The sequence below is a fragment of the Varanus komodoensis genome, unplaced genomic scaffold (genome assembly GCF_004798865.1).
Source record: "Varanus komodoensis strain SLA01 unplaced genomic scaffold, ASM479886v1 scaffold1, whole genome shotgun sequence".
In the NCBI taxonomy this organism is placed as follows: Eukaryota; Metazoa; Chordata; class Lepidosauria; order Squamata; family Varanidae; genus Varanus; species Varanus komodoensis.
Genome location: NW_025335268.1, coordinates 90,142,956 through 90,160,955, shown reverse-complemented (window position 1 = coordinate 90,160,955; position 18,000 = coordinate 90,142,956). Strand labels below are relative to the sequence as shown.

The following is an 18,000-nucleotide window of genomic DNA, read 5'->3' as shown; positions in this document are numbered from 1 at the left end:
TTGGTTGTTATGTCCACTGTGGCATGGGAGAAGAAATGACTATGCAGTGAATCCAGGAGATTTATAGCAAGAGTGAGGAACTTTTACATAAGGTTGGAATGGTAAGAACAACAAAGACTGCGAAAAGAGGTGGGAAGCTGGGGAAATGGCGTGAAAGAGGACATGAAATATCGTGCATACGAAATGGCTTCAAAAAAGTTTTTACTGACATGCTTTTTTCTAAACACTTATAGATTGATTATTGTGCCTAGGAAAATATATGTCTTCTGGACAGCATGGTAATTTGCTGTTGTTACTGGCAGTTGAAGTGTGGTTGCATGGATTTTACTCGCAACATTAGTAATGATGACTGACTCCCACACTTCAATAATTTTGCTCTCCCTCTTACAAGGGTAAGAGGGAAGCTAAGATGAGCTCATGCTGAAGATGAACAATTTGGTAACCTCACACACTGTTTCATATTATATAATACCATATTACACAATATTGTATTTTTACAACATAGTATTATTCTTTGTAAACCACCCAGAGAACTATGACTGTTGGGTGGTATAAAAATGTAATAAATGAAATTACATGAATGAAACTCAAATCTGGACCACTGAGTTATTGCAGGACAGGGGCTTGTTCTTCCCCACCCCAGCCCCAATCTTAGCACTGGAAAAGGTAAGAAACTTTTCTCTGATCACACGCTGGCTTTGATTAAGCACGGGGTCATCTTTCCCCTTGGGGTAGGGAGGAGCTGGCAACAATTTTTTACTGGTCGGTAATACTAGCACTTCTTGACTCCCAAGCTAACCCTCATTTTAGGTGGGGGTTGAAAAAGGAAACTGAAGATTCAGCGCTCCCCTGCTGTACCATTTTTGTATGAAAATGCATATGTCATCAGATTTTAATGCGATAAAGTCCAACAATGACTTTTCCCTGACATTCAGGAAACTTTTTTTTTTTTTTAAGTACTCCATTTACGCATTTGTTGACCTAAGGATGACTGGCAACATGGTTGTCTCGGCATTTCACAAGTCGAGATAGAATACCTTACTAGCATCACTGAAATGACACTTGGAAGGACAAGGGTACAATGGGCAAATTGTGCTTGTGCCCCACTTACAGTTCCCCCTTAAAGGGGCATCCAGTCTTTTCCATCAGAAGTGAGTAAAATAATAACCCTGTGAGATGAAATCCCATCCAGAACAAAATACCTCCAATTAGGACCTTCCACAAGATGTGGTGTATTCTCATCTCATAACAGAAGTGCTCTGGATTAGGAGGATCCTAGCAAAGGAGGCATCTCCTCCTTCAGGAAACTAGAAGTTCTTAAAGGGGCTAATTAGGCTATTTCACTCTTCTATCCTAAATCCTTTGTTTTTAATTTCTTTTCCAATTGACATTCATGGGTCTAGCTGGTCCTCAAACAGCAGTTTTGAGGAAGGGAGCGGATTATCCTTGTAGGATTTTTATTTATATACTTTTGCAATCCTCATGTTCCCCCAAACATACCGATCTCTCTCTTTTGTTCTTAGAAGGTCTCATTGTAGCTCTAAACTGTTGGCATTCACCACTGGAGTCACTACTTGGATAAAGTTTGAGGCTGGCAGAAGGAGCTGCCTATATCAAGGACGCGGCTGGCACTGGTAACAGAATGTGAGGGTAAGGTTCACACGTACCTTCCTTGACCAGTTCCTCTAAAAGGCCACCCCATTCTGTGCGGAAGATATTTGCGCCAGTCAGGCTGCCATCTCCTCCAATGACACACAGGTTGGTGATACCATGCTGGACCAGGTTGTAGGCAGCCTGGAGGCGGCCCTCCCGTGTAGTGAAAGCTTTGCAGCGGGCACTGCCAATGATGGTGCCACCCTTCAGACAAAGGAGGAAATGAGAAAGGAAGCTCAGCTTCACATCACAAATTAAGAATCGGCAACAGATGCAGAGAGTAGCCCGAATGTCAACAGCAGCGCTCCAGCTTTTGAAGGTTTGGCAGTTCCAGTGGGAAATCAATTGAGGCGCAAGTGGGAGGGTGTTGTTGTTTCCCATGTGCAACTTGTGAGCTTCCTGCAGGCAGCTCATTGACTGCGGTGTGAGCAGAATGGTGGAACAGACAGATTGGTTTGACTTAGCATGGCTCTTTTTATGTTCTTAAGCAAGAATGGCCTTGCAGCTCGATTGAAGCAGATTTGAAATCCTGTATCCTCTAATTACACTAAGTACATGCCATGTAAGATTGGGGGGGTGTGTGCAGGAGTCTTATTACTGTCCTGCTGTACCAGTAGCTATAAAGTATGATTGACTCAAGACAAGGGAATATTTTGATAAACCAGTACACAGCAGAACTGCTTGGAAGAGATGCTGAACTTTCCAGGCAGTACGTCTGCTTCTCTGACAAGTTACGCTGCTGCATCAACTGTCTTTGGTAGAACTGCTGTTGCAGCATTTACACAGCAACTTAACAGCACAGGCAGCTCTGATAGATGGGATAATGCGAATTGCTAATGTGATATATGGATGGAACACTAAGCTAATTCTCAGTTTGAAAGGGATTTCCGTGGGCAATGAAACTAGGGGAATGTGGAGGGTAACACTTCCATAGCTGCTGCCCAGTGAAGTTTGACCTGTGCTGAGTATACTGAGATGTCTTTTAGTTCACTTGAAATCATATCTGGTTTTGATCCTTTGTAAGAAGAACTGCTTTTCAGCTGATTCTGCTGGTGTGATGGGGGAATGTTGGGTACCTAATACCTGACCCCATTTGAAAAGGAGACGGATGGAAGCTATCAGATAAGCACAACAAACCTACTTCTATCAAGCTAAATTTTTGGATTATGATCAGCGCATGTCACTCTGGAGAACAAAAATAAGCGGGATCAAGAAATGCAAAGATGATGACTGCAAGTTGTTGGTGCTAATGGAAATTCAGACAGCAAAGGGCTAAAAAAGTCTGGGGCTGGGAAATCATGCTGTTAGCACAGTTAGCTTATAGGTTGGAGTCTTGTCACAATGAGTTAAGGAAATGTACAAGCAGCCAGGAAACTGGCAGAAGTCCATTCTCATCTTCTTTCAGAGCAAGGTTCTAGGATTGGCAAGAGAGAGAGAACACTGCACACAGCATGCTGGCCTTATTTAAGCTTATGTTCATCAGAAATGGTGCTGTTGTTAACAGCAGCAAGTAGACAAGAAAGGGTGAAAGTTAAGAGGGGATAACCCTGCAGAGCCATGCAATACCAGAATGTTACCTGAGGGAAAGGAGACACATCAATCAAACTGGGAAAGGCTCTAAGAAGAAGGGGAAAAACAACACAAACAAGTTTGTGAGTGGGCTGAGAGGATCCAGTTCAGACAAGTTCCTGACACTCAGATCCCACCTGGGAAGCAATTCCAGCTCAATGGTTTGAAAACCACAGTACTGCCCCAGATTGACTGGCTATGCCCAGACAAAGCAGAGGACAGCTAGATTAGACCCAGGCTGCAACAGTTTCTGAGATTTCAGGAACCAGGAGGTAGCATGGATCTTTTAAGCCAGGCTGAAGAAAATGAGAGTACAGTCACGAACTAGGAATTGTTGGCACTCATCCAAGATTCCTGGTTGGACTCTGAGTTCCTCAACTAAGCAGGGTTGCTTCACCTTAATATACTCAAGAAATGTATTTCCACACAGATACACAGTACAGGAAGCTATTGGGGGGTTTCAGCAATGCGTACTTGTACTGCACACATACTTTTAACTATAAGGGCCTGCTCTCATCACACATTTTGTGTTTGGGAATAGATAGCAAAGTATAGCTAGCATACATAGCCTGTCAGATAGGGCACACATGTGTATGAACTATAGATTTCTTCCATGTAAACAGAATCCCAGCTCTTTCTGAGCTGTATGTGAAAGCTGTGCAACTGTGCAGCTTGCTTATTTATTTACATTTCTATACTGTTGAATAACCAAAGCTCTCTAAGCAATTTACATGAATTAAAACCCTAAGTACAGCATGATAAAACTTGCTACAAAAACATCAACGTATAAAAAAGTAACATCAGAGTAAAACATCAGGAAAACCAGAGTAAAACACCAGCACCAGGAAAAGATCTGAAAACATTGTAACATATTTAAACACAAAACAGTAGGGCTAAAATGTCTGAAAAAATAAAAATGGCCTTCCTTGGAAATGAGCATGTTGACTTGGTTCATACTGAATGACCAACCAGACATTGGCACAATGTCTGAACCAAGTGCTGTAATGTCTAAAGCGCTGTTCTCTGGATTGTTTCTTTCTCAACAACCCAAAGTATCCGGTTCAGACATGAGACAAACGATCCATGAATGAGGCATGTCTGGGCCGTTTGCTAAACTGGATGCAAAGCAGAAATGGCAAGCAGGTGGGAGGCAGCGCTCTCACTTATGTGTGGTCCCAACCAACTATGGGTTAAACAATCCTTGTTACATGCAACCCAGGTCATACTAAGGGCCAGGCAACCTCTCTTGGGAGTGCACAACTGGGTCTTTCCTAGCTGATATATCAGCGCTCACCAGAACACACAAGCACTTTCTGCTCATGCAAAGGGATGTTTATGTACTTATTAAAATATCTGAGAAGTGGCTCTTACTTGGGGGGATATGATAGCACTTTTCAAATACTTGAAAGGCTGCCACACAGAAAGGAGCCAGGATCTCTTCTCAATCATCCTGCAGTGCAGGACACAGAATAATGGGCTTAGGTAACAGGAAGCCAGATTCCAACTAGATGTCAGGAAAAATGTCTTGACTGTTAGAGCAGTACAGCAATGGAAGCAATTACCTAGGGAGGCTGTGGGCTCTCCCACACTTGAGGAATTCAAGAGGCAGCTGGACAGTCATGTGTCAGGGATATTTTAACTTGTAATTCTGCATTGAACAAGGACTTGGACTCAATGGCCTTAGAGGCCCCTTCCCACTCTACTATTCTATGATTCAAAGTCGCTTCCCCACCAAGCTACCATCAGTATGGCTCGTATTTCAAGAAACACCAATGAACGTAATCCCACAAGGCTCAGCAAGGGCCCTAGGCCCTCTCATTCTTTAGATTATGGTATGGACCAGAAATCTAGGAGTATGTCCTAGTTACTCAAACAGCAACCCTGATTCATATCCCCTGGGGTGGGGAAGAGACAGCTGCCATTAAATTGCCCTTTTAAACACATATACCAGCTTTGGGGTGGGGGTGAAGAGTATTATAAAAACTGACAAAACCCTATAGATCATCTTTGTAATAAAGCACCCTTTCTTGAACCAGAAGATTAGGAAAGGTCAGTTTAGCAACTTCTCAAAAATCAAACACGCTTATGAATGTATGACACAGCTATTTTCAAAGTGTGCCTTGGCAAGTTTTTTCATATCACTCAGGCTGGCATGAAAGGAGAACTAGCATAGGCAAGGAATGTTTTAATCATACCCACCCACTTCTTATAACGTGTTTCTGTTGTGCAACAGGGCAAAAGGTACTGTGTGATCTTTTGTGAAATGGAACAGAAAGGGGAAATAGCAAAGGTGAAAGGAAATGGGTGATTTAAACATGCCAGGGAGTCAGATGAAATTAGAAGGGTCTGTCTGGAAAGTTGTCACTGTTGCTCTATATGGATAGCAGAAAGGATGCAATATTCATGCTCAGGAAATTTAGATTGGGGCATGCATCAGGGATGAAAAGAAATGGAAAGCAACTGATTAGGAAATTTATCCAACAACTTCTTTCTCCTATTTCAACTCTTCTTTGCTGTTTCTCTAAGAAAATGACCCCTGGGAATCTGTCATGTGGGAACCTGCCATAAAGATTATGCTAAGTGACCTGTGTGAGGAGAAGCCTTGCCTCACCTCACACACAACGGGGACCATATGATAAAGTAAGGCTAGAACACATGCACTGCATAAGCTCTTGCTCAAATCCCCGATTTCTCCCCTCAAATCTTATTACATTGCAACTATATTCTGCATGTTGTCTCCTTGCAAGGAATGCAAGGCAGCTCATATAGTCCCCATTTTATCCTCACAACGACAACCCTCTGAGAGAGGTTACACTGTGAGTCACTGATTGGCCCAAAATCACACATTAAGCCTCATGGCAAATGAGCAGTTTTGGAGCGGCACAGCAAACAGCGAAGGAGATACAAGACTGGCGACAGCATGTCTCACCAACATCCATACTTTTATCACCCAAACATAAAAATGTACACCTTAATGAAACCAATAAAAGAGCCAAATCAGTTTTGTAATCTTTGTAGTCATACAGAGCCATAGTCTGGTCTGAGACGGAAGACATTATGGGATCTCTTGACCTGTACAGCAGGGGGGTCAGGAAAAAACAATCCTCCAGGCCTTACCAACTGAATGATATTGGACACGCTCAGCCAGGTTGCCTGCTTGATATTCTCTCCTCCTTCCACCAGCCCCTCATAACCCTGCAAAAGGGAAAGACACCGATGTGAAGGCACTGCTGCACCAGAAAAGCTTGCTACATGCTCCATTAAAACTATATGTTGTACAGGCTGAGGCTTAAGGGTCCTTTTGGACATATATACAAAATGCTGTAGGCTACCTTTTAAAAGCTAATATAGACAATAGGGCTGTGTGAGGCACAACACAGAAAAGACATAGCACCTTCCAACTCTTGTCTGCATACCACCCAGTTGCTTCTTTGCAAAATTGCCACCACACGAAGGGTGACAATTACATGGGAAGGTCTTGGATACAGAAAGAACAGTATTAGAAGAATTTAGCAACACACAGTACAAAGACTGATACTTGGTACATCATAATATTTCTTTAATACAGCGCATGATCTTGACAGTTGAAAGCAAGGGTTTTTACTGGATATAAAAATAACTGGATTTCTTGGGCCTTCCAAGAAGCTCATGAGAAAAACTACATAACTGAAACAACCTGCAACCCTGAATGGATTACAGCTTCCATTGTCCTTGACCACTGGGCATGCTGGTTGATGCGAGCCTGAATCCAGCAACATCTGAATGGCCATCCATGCTTAGCTGAGCCTGAACACTTTCTTACAACTGCCTGCCTGCAAAAACCGATCAGGACAGTATTTATCATGGAATTATGGAGCAAAGTTATTGCTAAGGATGAAGCTGTTCTGGCCTGTTTAGCTCATTGCTGCCATTCCGTTACTTTTCCTTTCAAAGAATCTACTAATGGACTTCTGGTTTTGATAGATATATCAGAGTTAACTTCCTGTTGCACAACTGCAAAAATATTATAAGGTACAGAGTATTTACTGTTTGTAGAACATCTTGCCAAGTTCTTATACTATAATGACTTTTGTATGTCAGGCAATTGTCTGTTTTTGTTGTGATCTTAGGTGATATTTAATCTAATTTGATAATGATTCCACCTTTCCTGCTGCCCTTTGCCTGCCCCTTAATCCTGTGCATGTGATGTCAATAAAAACGTGCTCTGAACTCTACTTGCAATTTATGTCATCATTGGCAGTGATCACATTTTTCCAGTCTTTATTGCAGAAATGTTTCCTTGTCATGCTCATTACTAACAATGAATGGATACTATCAGCAAACAGAGTATTATACAAGCTTGGCAGTTTTAAAGTTGTAAGTAGTGTTATCCCTAGCAAATATGTGAGATAGTAGAACATAGAAACACAGAAGAGTAGTTCTGGAAGGGACCACCAACCCCAACTCCCTGCTTGGTGCTTAACAATGAACTGAAATAGATATATATCTCAGAGCAAAACAGACCTAATAAGTAGCCCCACACTGAATGTATCCCAAAAAACCTAGTGGAAGAGAACAGAATTCTGTTGCAATTAAGTGGTTGTCAGTATATATGCAGTTCTTTGAGTTGCTAAACTTTATTAGGGCAGTCTTCTCAGAACACAGCACTGTTTAGATTAATTTCACTACGATGCCCAGCCACCTATACTGATTGGAGGATGCTGTGAGTTGTAGTTCAACATATGTGGAAGGCAACAGGTTAGAGAAGGTACAATTAGAGTTTATCAGTTCTCCAAACCATCTTTAAATAATATAGGCAAATTTATTCTATTCCAATAAACTTTCTGCATAGTATAATATCTACATTACATTAAGTGGGTCTAACTTTCCTGCAATGATGTTTCAGGTCGAATAGCAGGCTTGTACTATGGCATGGGCTACTTTCTAAGTTACGTTGTTTGTTTTATTTGAATTCAGCAAACATGCTACATTAGATTACTCTCCAGGGCATTGGAAAATCTTCTGATGCAAACTGAAAATGTTCTGATGCAAATAAGCTATGCTTACTTTGCACAGGAATTTTTTCCAGAAAACGCACATTGCTGATCGCTGGTCAAATTGTGACACAATTATACCCATGAAGATTAGTTTGCTGCATGAGTAATCATACTACAAGTTGTGAAATTTGGCATCAAATGTACCGAATGTCCTAGATTCCTGTTTTCACTTTTTAAAAAATTAAGAAAGTTCCTTAATCTCAATGAATGATGGAGGTTACTTTTTAAATGGTGATAGAGGTGATCAGGATCCACGTGGACACAAGCCCTTGGATCACATCCACATCAGTTGATTTTTCTATTTATCTAGTTCTAGAAACTGTCCCCTGGATTCCAGAGTGTGTACTTTGACCTTCCCAAGTTCACAAAATGGTTTAAGGATACTGATTCTTTTTGCAATAAATTTGCAGAATTAGTCTTTGTATCTGGTGGACTTTGGGGTGCACAGAATGCTGTCTTCTAATCAGTTATGGTTCTTAATTATGTGCCTTGCCAGGGAAGTTTCTGAGCCCTGACCTTGAAAGAGACTGATTACTGTCACCAAGACCCAAGTCCACTAGAGAAGAGGCCATAGTTGAGTGGCAAAGAACTTCCTATGGATGCAGAAGTCCCAGCTTCAATCCTGGCCATTCTAGGCAGGCGCTGGGAAAATTCCTGCTTGACACTTTTGAGAGCTGCTGCCAATCAGAGTTAATGAAACTGGTCTAGATGTACCAGCAGCCTGTCTCAGTAAAAAGCAGCATCTTGTGTTCCACTTTGCACATTTCTCCGTGCTTACTGCCTCTCCATCTGTGGTGGGAAAGTAAGTTCATGCCTTCTTGCTTTGCCTTCTCTGGCACCCTACCAACAGATGCCCACAAAAGTCTAAATTGGGTGTACATGTATATAATCCAATGTGGATCAGTCTGAAAATAATAACCTATTGATTTTTTTAAAAAAACTTATGAATTTGGGCCTTCACCCATTGGAATATATGCTTGTGCACCCCCTACAAACATCACAACTCTGCACATCTAGCAGACAATGCTTAGCTTAGACAGGTGTTCCTAGTGGGTAGGGCAGAAACATGCCACCTCACTGTCCCACTACACAGAAAAAGATAAAAATGATCATTTCCATTTTAATTTTCACCCTCTCACAGTCTCCCAGACATTACTACAAGCAATAACCACCACAGTGGAGAGAGGGTGGGAAGCATTTTGGAGTAGAAGAAGAAAAAAACGGAACCTCATAGATCAGGAACACTTTAGCTCCAATATATATTCCCATGCGAGTCACAGCTCGAACAGCAGCATTCATACCTGGATAGAGAGAGAATGCAAGGTAAACTTTCATCTGAGCCAAGAACTTGTCTAGATTAGTCAGACAAGGCACCAGCTGCAATTCTAAAGGCACAAGCAGCACTTACTAAAGAGTGAGCCCTACTGAACATGGTGGAATTTACAGCTGAGTAGTTTGCTTTGATAGGATGGCATAAATGACATTTTTGCATAGAAAGGCTAATATACAAAAAGGGTTACAAAAAAACCAGTATAAGAGGGTGAGAAAGTCCACAGAATGCTGTAGTATATCTGGGAAAGCATATATAAAATATTTACCCACCTTGCTCAACATAATAGAAATGTTATAATAATAATAATAATAATAATAATAATAATAATAATAATTGTTATTTCATTTTAGTTTCCAAAAGAAAACAGCAAGGAATGGGGAATCTTTCCCACTTTTGGGAGATTCACTGTAGAAAAGGGAACTGTGTGTCCAAATGGAAAGAATAGTTTAACTTTTAAAACATCATTAGAGGTTAAATTAAGAGATTTGTTCCACCATGCCCCCCCACAAAAAAAAAAAAAAAAAACCCTCAGAAGGTATGTTCTTGCTGCACGAGAAGGAAAAACAGGAAAGGACTTTTCCAGCCGTTGCAGTTCCAGAGATTGTTTGATTAAAAGAAATCAACTTTGTCCAAAATCTATGAGAGACATGCAAGAGATGACCTCTGGGAACTCATTCTTCAGTAATACTGGACCTAAACAGGATGCAGTGAAACTTGTGAAAGGCAGAAGAGAATTTTTAAAAGTTAGACGCTCTCTTTTAATTCTAATGAATCTGCTTCTGTGGTGTGTGCCTTTCCAAAGTGTTCAAACCATTTCACACGTTATTTGAATAAGCCTAAAAGCTTTGCAGGAAAGGCTCCTATTATTACAAATTAGAGGCTTTGGGATGAAATTAATGCCAAGAAGCAGCAGCTTGCATAAGACTATCCAGTAAGGAAATGTCTGTACTATGCTTTGGATGGTGTATTTCCATTTTCATGTATTAAGTCTTTTACTGTTGAAAAATCGCATTCAGCACCATTTCAGTTTCTGATAGCAAGACAGCTCCATTGTTTCATTGATTCTGCTTCCTGCTGTACAGAGATGTTGGGCGAGTCCACACAACATGACAACCCACACTAGGGCAATAAACATGGGAGGATGGTTGTTATGCAAGCAACACACAGTATGCCTGACAGATGACAGGGCTTGCTATGGGTTGCTTTGCGTCCCCCTTCCACCAGGTCCATGAGCCATTTCCAGCTCACCGCAGTGTCATTTTCTTTCTTCGATCACTGGAAGGCTTATTCAAGGCCAAGATTTGGTGGCTATTTCCCCTTATTTCCCAAAAAAGGCCTCTTCCTTCTTTACAGAAACAGTAAGTCACAGTTCTGCAGGATGTTTTCTTGGTACATTTGGTGTTGACCCTTACTTGTCCTCCTCTGAACAAAGGCAACTGCCTCTCTCTTATGGCTCTTTCCCAGCAAAACATTCTTCCGTCCTCAACTCTTTTCTCTTCCCCCTTTGGTTTACTCTTCAGGAACTAATTCTTCCATTCTTTTTTTTTTTTTTTTCATAGCTTTCATCACCTTTGACGTTTTATACTCTATGCCCTTCTAGCCTCTAAAATTAATAATGCTTGTGGAAAAAAACAGAAATAACATTTGTGTGGAAAATGACATGTGCACAACACTCAGTTCTGGTAATGAAGACAAATTTAGTACCAGTTCTCAGGAAGAGTCTCCTCCCAAGCCCTGCTACCTGATATCAGTTTTAAATGGGAATGCCAGGTACTGAAACTTCAGCCAAAAAGCTGTGTTCCCTTTCATTTACAATTTCTCCAGCCATTCTGATGTGCCTCACTTCATCCAGCCATTCTGAATTCTGTATCAGACTCTAAAGCAGCCTTCACCAACCTGGAACCCTCCAAACAAGTTGGACAATGACTCCCTCCATCTACTGCTAATATTGCCACTGGCCTGGTGGGTGGGGATGATGGAGGTGGTAGTGAAACCCTTCTGCAGGGCACCAAGCTGAGGACAGCTACTCCAAAGATAGCACAGTGAGAATCATCCACATTATACAGTGCTTGCCAGGATTCACAAACTAGCCTGTAATCTGGAATTGGCACATTTCTGAAGAGTAAATAGTTTACTAACCACAAGTCATTGTTCACAATAATCGAGCAGAAACTCAAGCTGATGGGCAGGTAACCTAATCTATGCATATACAAATTTACACAAATACATGTTGTGAACCACCCAGAAAACTTTGGCATAAACTTTACACTACTTTTACATGTAATAAAACAAACAGCCTAGAATAAAGCTTTGTGTGTCAAATCATAGCAGAACCTTTACAATTAAAGTCGTGAATGAGCTGACCTGACTTTCAGTTATTAGACTAGAAATCCATTCAGGTAGTTCTAAGTACAGAGGGAGGTTGTTTCGAAAACATCCCTGGCTACAAATCAGCGCACTATTAATGCTATTTGAAAATGAGTAAAGTAATTAAGAGGCTGGGAAATGCTGGGAGTTGTAGGACTTTTTTCAGTCTAGACAGGCACAGAAATGTACCCTGAGTGTACGCTGCTTTGCAGATTATAAAATAAGGGGTGTGGCATGTGCCTGAGTTCCACCTAATGGCTTATAACTGCAAAATTAATGTTATTGATTTCAAAGAGATGTGACTTTATCAGAATTGTGCATATTGTTTCATCTCTTTGCTGTGGCACCAAGAGATAATTACTTCATTTAAAGGTAGACTTTGGGTTTAATTACTTTGAACTAAAGGTGTTAAATGATAGCACCATTTGTAGTAGACACACTGAAATGAATGGGGCAAGTTAGTCATGGCAAATGTAATCCTACTGATTTCAGTGGGTCTGCTCTAAGTACAGCTAACATTGGATACAACACAAAGGTTTTATATTATGTTTTATCATATTACTGAATTTTATTGTTATAAGATGTGTATGTGAAGTGCCCAGCAGGCCTCAGTTTTGGGCACTATAAAAAGCAACAAATATAGAAATAAATAAAACTAGGAAGCCTCAACTTTCCTTGTGAAAAGTAAAGCAAGCCCTTGGGCTATGGGATGCCATACAAATGCACTAAATAAATGTAGACAAATTCCCACACAGCTGAAATATAACTATTTATAAGTAAAGTCAAAGGGTTTCAACAGCGTTTGCTTCACTTGAGATCACAACTATAGGTACCTACAGGTATAGTAACAATAGTACCAAAGACAACTGTTCTGATGCAAGGAAGTTATTTCACTTGTGACATTGCAACTGCATAGGATCTTGCTGCATGCAGAAGAAAAGAGCAGATCCAATTATCTGTCTTTCATGTAACCAAATGAACACAATTTTCAACCACATGTGGAAAACCACCCAATCATTCTGCCTGGGCAGAGAACATGTCTATTCCCTGAGTCAATGAGCTACAACCTCAGATGGTAATTATTCTCTGATAGCAGCAGCAGGGTTTTCCAGTCAGCACAGTCTGTAAAAACTGCTATCTTGTTTCTGATCTAATCTATATGACCTTTAAAGTTTCTAGGTTCTTCATGCAATAAAGCAACTCACATGTGGTTCTTCGTAGCACGTGACCCATTTCTGGATAAGGGTAAATGCGTGCAACACAACTCCTAGTAATTGAACTTATTTTTAACTAACAGAGGGATATTTTGCAGAAGCAACCTTGCTATATTGTAAAGCGATATCCAAACAATACGGATGGAAGAACAAAAATGAATCCAGAGAATTCTACCTTTTATGCTGCTGTCAAAGGCTCGTTTCACATCTTCAATATTATTGTGTAAAAACCTACAGTGATTACCCAACAGATTTGTTGTCTTTTTTAAAAATTGTACACTGCTTGTCTTCTATTAGAACTGAAAATAGCTAGGAGTATGTGGCTTTGTTTGCTTGTGTCTTTCTTTCGAGACAAAAACATAAACAACCAAAGCCACTGTAGCAGAAAGTAACAGAAATCCTATTGCATTCTGTGGACTTGTTCTTTCATCTATATGAAATGTTAAGGTTGGATAGGAGCCTCCATCAGATTGTATCTGTGGAAGGAAACACATGCAACATAATTTTATTTTAAAGTATGACTTTTATATCAGTGTTTAAATACTGAGATTAGATGTACTACAGTACAGGCAATGATTGCACTGATTAGAGAAAACAACTGCAACCAGCCATCTGTCCGATACCATCTGTGTCACTGTCATCATATTGCTCATTGGCTGCATTGATTACGAAAGTTCAGGCCTAGTCAACATTCTGCTTTCATTTCAAGACCTTTACCTTTGGGTATGCAAAGGATCCAGAGAGATGCTGGTTTTCTGAGAGATGCCACAGTCACACCAGAAACCACAGCATCCAACATGCCTCAGAATCCACTACCCAATAAAAAAGCCAAGCCATATATGTCTAGCTATCAGTGAATAAAGAAAAAAATGAAGGTGACATGGGCTAAAACAGGGTGATGAGCTTCAACCCTGCTGGCTTAATCTGGCCCATCCAGTGACCAAATTATAGTCCCACCTGGGACTCCTCAAATGGCCTCACCCCTTCCCTTAACCACTAGTCATTTCCTGGATTTTGTGTGGTGTTTCTCCCATTCTAAAAAATTGGTGTGCCTCGCCTGAGGCTTAATTACTTGCAACTGCAACTAAATTCTTTTGTCCCAATCCCTTCTGCCCAGCTCAGCACTGAAATGTGGCCCTTGAGATCTTCTAAATGGAATTTGGTCCTCAGGCAGAAAAAGATTCAGCTTACCTGTGCTAAAAGGTAAAAGGGATCTGGGTGAAGCATTTAAGGTGTGGAAGTGCCCATCATTGCCCACCCTGTAGAGAGGGTTACTTTTATATGCTAGGTCTGCATTGCAGTCACCTTATACTTTTTTGACTGCGCTTAAGTCAGGTTGGACAAGTCAAGTGTGCATATGTTTATTATTTAAATAAATGTATGTGCTCAGATTAGGAGATGACAAAGATGTCACACATGTACACATTAAAGAAAAAACACATCTGTTCATTTTAAAAAGCTGACAAAAGTTACTAGCTTGCTAAAGCCTTCATTTTCATGCTGGTTGCAGAGAAAGGGAAATACAGGCTTCTAGCTCCTCAGCAGGCTGGGGCAAAATGCCTTCTACAAGGTGGGCTACAGAAGAGGAAGGAAGTGAACGATTTCACCTCTGTCAGTCCACACACTCACCTGCACTGACTGAAAGGACAAGAATTTCCATGCAGATGAGTATGCAGAGAAGAGGGCTGGAGTTACACATTCCTTCTTCACCAACCTGTACACTCACTCACATGGAATGTCATGAGGAATGTCACATGAGGAAAGTTCCGGAAAAATGGAACTCACTGGATGAGGGTGGTGTTTTCAAATGGTATTTCCTCATGTGAAAGAGGTATGGTCTGGGAATAGCGTAAGCTCTTTTTTTTTTTTTTTTTTTTTGATGGAATGACAAGTAAACCAATTTTGCCTTTACCACAGCAGATGGCAAGTTTCATTACAGTGTTTAATATTGCAATGTAGATCAAAAGTTTTTTTTACTGCTGAAATGCTGGGAAATAAAAGCTGAAATTTAGAAGGGTGACAGCATATATCATTAGACAAGTTTCCTTGACCTGTGAGACTATGTGCCCATTAACTAACAAGTACTTTACACTGTTCTGACAGTCAATAATTACAACCAAAATTGTGAAAATGTATCTATCCATCTGCTTGAATATAATGGAGAACACTTGAAAAAGTGTCCGCCCTGAGGCTTCGGCGAATGGGGAGGCATAGAAGCCTCCTAAATAAATAAATAAAATAAATGAGTATGTATCGTATGTATGCAGAAATCATGACACATCTCTTCCCCCACCGTGCTATACAGATTGAAAGGCAGTTGTCCCCTAAAGGCCCAAGCATATTGATCTGACAAGAAGAGCTGTAGTTTTGTCTATTCCTAATTAGTTTCTATGATGGCCCACAGCTGGACCATCTAATCAAAATCACACATGACCGCAACAAGTTCACAAAAAAAGGCATCACTAAGAAAAATTTTAACCTCTACAGTTGCAATTGTCAAGAAATTTGCCCTGTTTTAACAGAATGAAAGCTAACTGCAAAGGGAAAATATCAGTGTTACTAAATATACTGTAACTGTAGCAACCTATCATTTTACTTGATACACAGACACTATTAGGAATCACACAGTCAAAAGTGTAGGGCTAGTCAAGGCTCCTAGACACACATGTATCAAGACCCTCCACTCCACACAGATGTGTCCTAGTTTCCTCAAGCCTGTTTATATTATTTATCAGTTGTGTTTATATCCTGCCTTTCCTCCAAGGAGCCAAGATGGAATATATTATCTTGCTTCTCTCCATCTCATTTTCACAAAAACCCTGTGAGATAAGTTAGGCTGAGAGTCTGGGGCTGTTTCTGGAAAAACTCCTAATAGCATTAAATAACATTTAATGCATTTTCCTAAATTAGAATGCAAACTGCTGCAAAACAGCTTTCTTTCCATGGAATGAACAGGAAATGTGATTTTTTTTTTGTATCCAATGGCTCCATTAACCTTCTCCTTTTGTGTCTATCTCTGTAAAGCAACGATACTAGTTATCACTTAATGCTCAAGTACTTTCTATGCATTTCCTCTGCAATCCTGATAATACTCAAGAAATTAGGTCAGGGCTGTTCCTATGCTGCAGGTGCAAGGTGATGATACTGGCGACAGAGAAGAGAGCCATGGCCTATGGGCAGCAAGTGACATCTGGTCACAGCCAAGGTGAGCAGGGGATGGAGAGGCCCCTGCTTATGGACTGCCCTCTTAGTCACTAAGTAACCTCCGGATGCTTTTGACTACTAACTCCCAAGATTCCTGAGCCTTGGTCATGCTGGCTGGAGCTCATGGAAGTTGCAGTCCAAAACTTCTGGGGACCGCCCAGCTGGGTAAAGCTGCACTAAAGCTCAGCTGGTTTGCAAATGCACCCTTCCCCATCTCAGACTCGCTGGGGCTGCTCGCGTCTAATCAGCAAAGTAATGCACTTTTCACATGCTCAAAGTTACTGTGTGGCTGCTGCACTTACTCTGGAACTGAGTTGCAACACTACAAATAAGCTCTAGGGCCCAGATTTAAGCTTTGCTCTAGTCCCGCCGGGAGCATGAGGAGGAAACCAGACATGCGGAGTGCCAGCTCAGTCACTCAGGCGGATGCACTCCCATCCCCTGAACCTCCTCTTACGGCACTTGGGAAGCGGCTCTCCTACGGGAGGCGTGGACGGGAGGAGGAGCTCGCCCGTCGACTGGCCGCTTCTGGGAACGGCTCCTCACAGGCGGGCTCGGGGGCTTGATGGCAGCTGCTCTGGCCCCGTCTGAGCCGCTCCCCACCCCTGCGCGCCCGGGCTCCATTGCGCAGGCCTAGTTCGCGCGCAGCCGTGCCCGGAGGCACGTTCCTGCGCCACCTGGGCCTCCCGCGCAGGGACCTGCACGGCTCCTTGGAGGGCGGCGGGCGGAGGGGGCGCGCGTGCCCCCCGCCCTCGCTCCTCCTTCCTCCGACTGACCTTGTGCGTCGCCGCCGCTGGTAAGGACAGCCAGAGCCAGGCCGGCGCCCGCCATGCGCAGCTTCTCCAGGTCCAGCCCCGCCGAGCCTAGCCCGGTCCCTGCCATTGCGCCGGCTGCGTGCGGAGAGGGCGACAAGCACGGGCGACGGGGGCAGCGGCGGCAGCGACACCGACAGCGGCGCTCGGGCCCCCAGCTCCCTTAAGTCCCGCCCCTGCCGGACTCCGCCGCTGGCTCCGCCCAGCGCGGACGGGCTACCTGGCGCCACCGCCCGGCCCGTGCTCCTCGTGGCAGGTTCGGTCCTTCTCCGGGCTCCGGCTGCGGGCTGGTGCTGGAAGAGCGGGGGCCGCCGGGGCTGCTGCTCCTCGCCGCAAGGGGCGGTTCTCGGCCCCGGGAGACCCGCGAGGCCGCCTCCCCCCTCGCTCGGCCGAGGGAGCCTTGGGGCGGGAGGGTAGCCCAGGCCCAAGGCGCCCTCCGGCTCCTCTGAGTTCGGCATCCTCTTTCCCACGGTGGCCACCCTGCTGCCTCCAGGGAACCGAGGAAGGCCGCGGCGTTCCCGGCTGGGGATGATGGGAGCTGCTGTCCAACATATCTGCAGGGCACCAGGCTGCCCTGCTCTCGTTAACCCCAGCAAACAGTATTCAGTAACGCACATTTTCTAAGCCTCCCTTTGGTATCATTACGAGTAGCTACTGGTGTTAGTGGATTTTTATTTATTTATTTATTTATTTATTTAAAACATTTCTATGCTGTCCCCATCGCAACAAAGCCTCGGGGCAGCTCACAACATTCATAAAAAATACAATTAATAATTTAAAAACTGGTACCATCTTGGCTATATATATTAAAA

At 42.6% G+C, this 18,000-nt stretch overlaps 1 protein-coding gene across 5 annotated transcripts in view; it reads right to left on the bottom strand.

Moving 5' to 3' along the window:
• Positions 1 to 17,328, bottom strand: part of PFKL (phosphofructokinase, liver type) — a 55,783-nt gene extending 38,455 nt beyond the window's left edge. For 2 of the 5 annotated variants that reach the window (XM_044434431.1, XM_044434441.1), the window contains exons 1-4: positions 17,153 to 17,328; positions 9,486 to 9,559; positions 6,340 to 6,417; positions 1,668 to 1,857 (exon numbers count right to left, since the gene is read on the bottom strand). In XM_044434431.1, the coding sequence (XP_044290366.1) occupies positions 1,668 to 1,857; positions 6,340 to 6,417; positions 9,486 to 9,559; positions 17,153 to 17,258 (448 nt within the window). In that variant the 5' untranslated portion in view covers positions 17,259 to 17,328. Of the gene's footprint in view, positions 1 to 1,667; positions 1,858 to 3,230; positions 3,271 to 6,339; positions 6,418 to 9,485; positions 9,560 to 17,152 lie in introns of those variants that run through there. The other 3 variants (XM_044434422.1, XM_044434458.1, XM_044434451.1) reach the window with 3 other exon arrangements.
• Between the last annotated feature and the right edge of the window lie 672 nt (positions 17,329 to 18,000).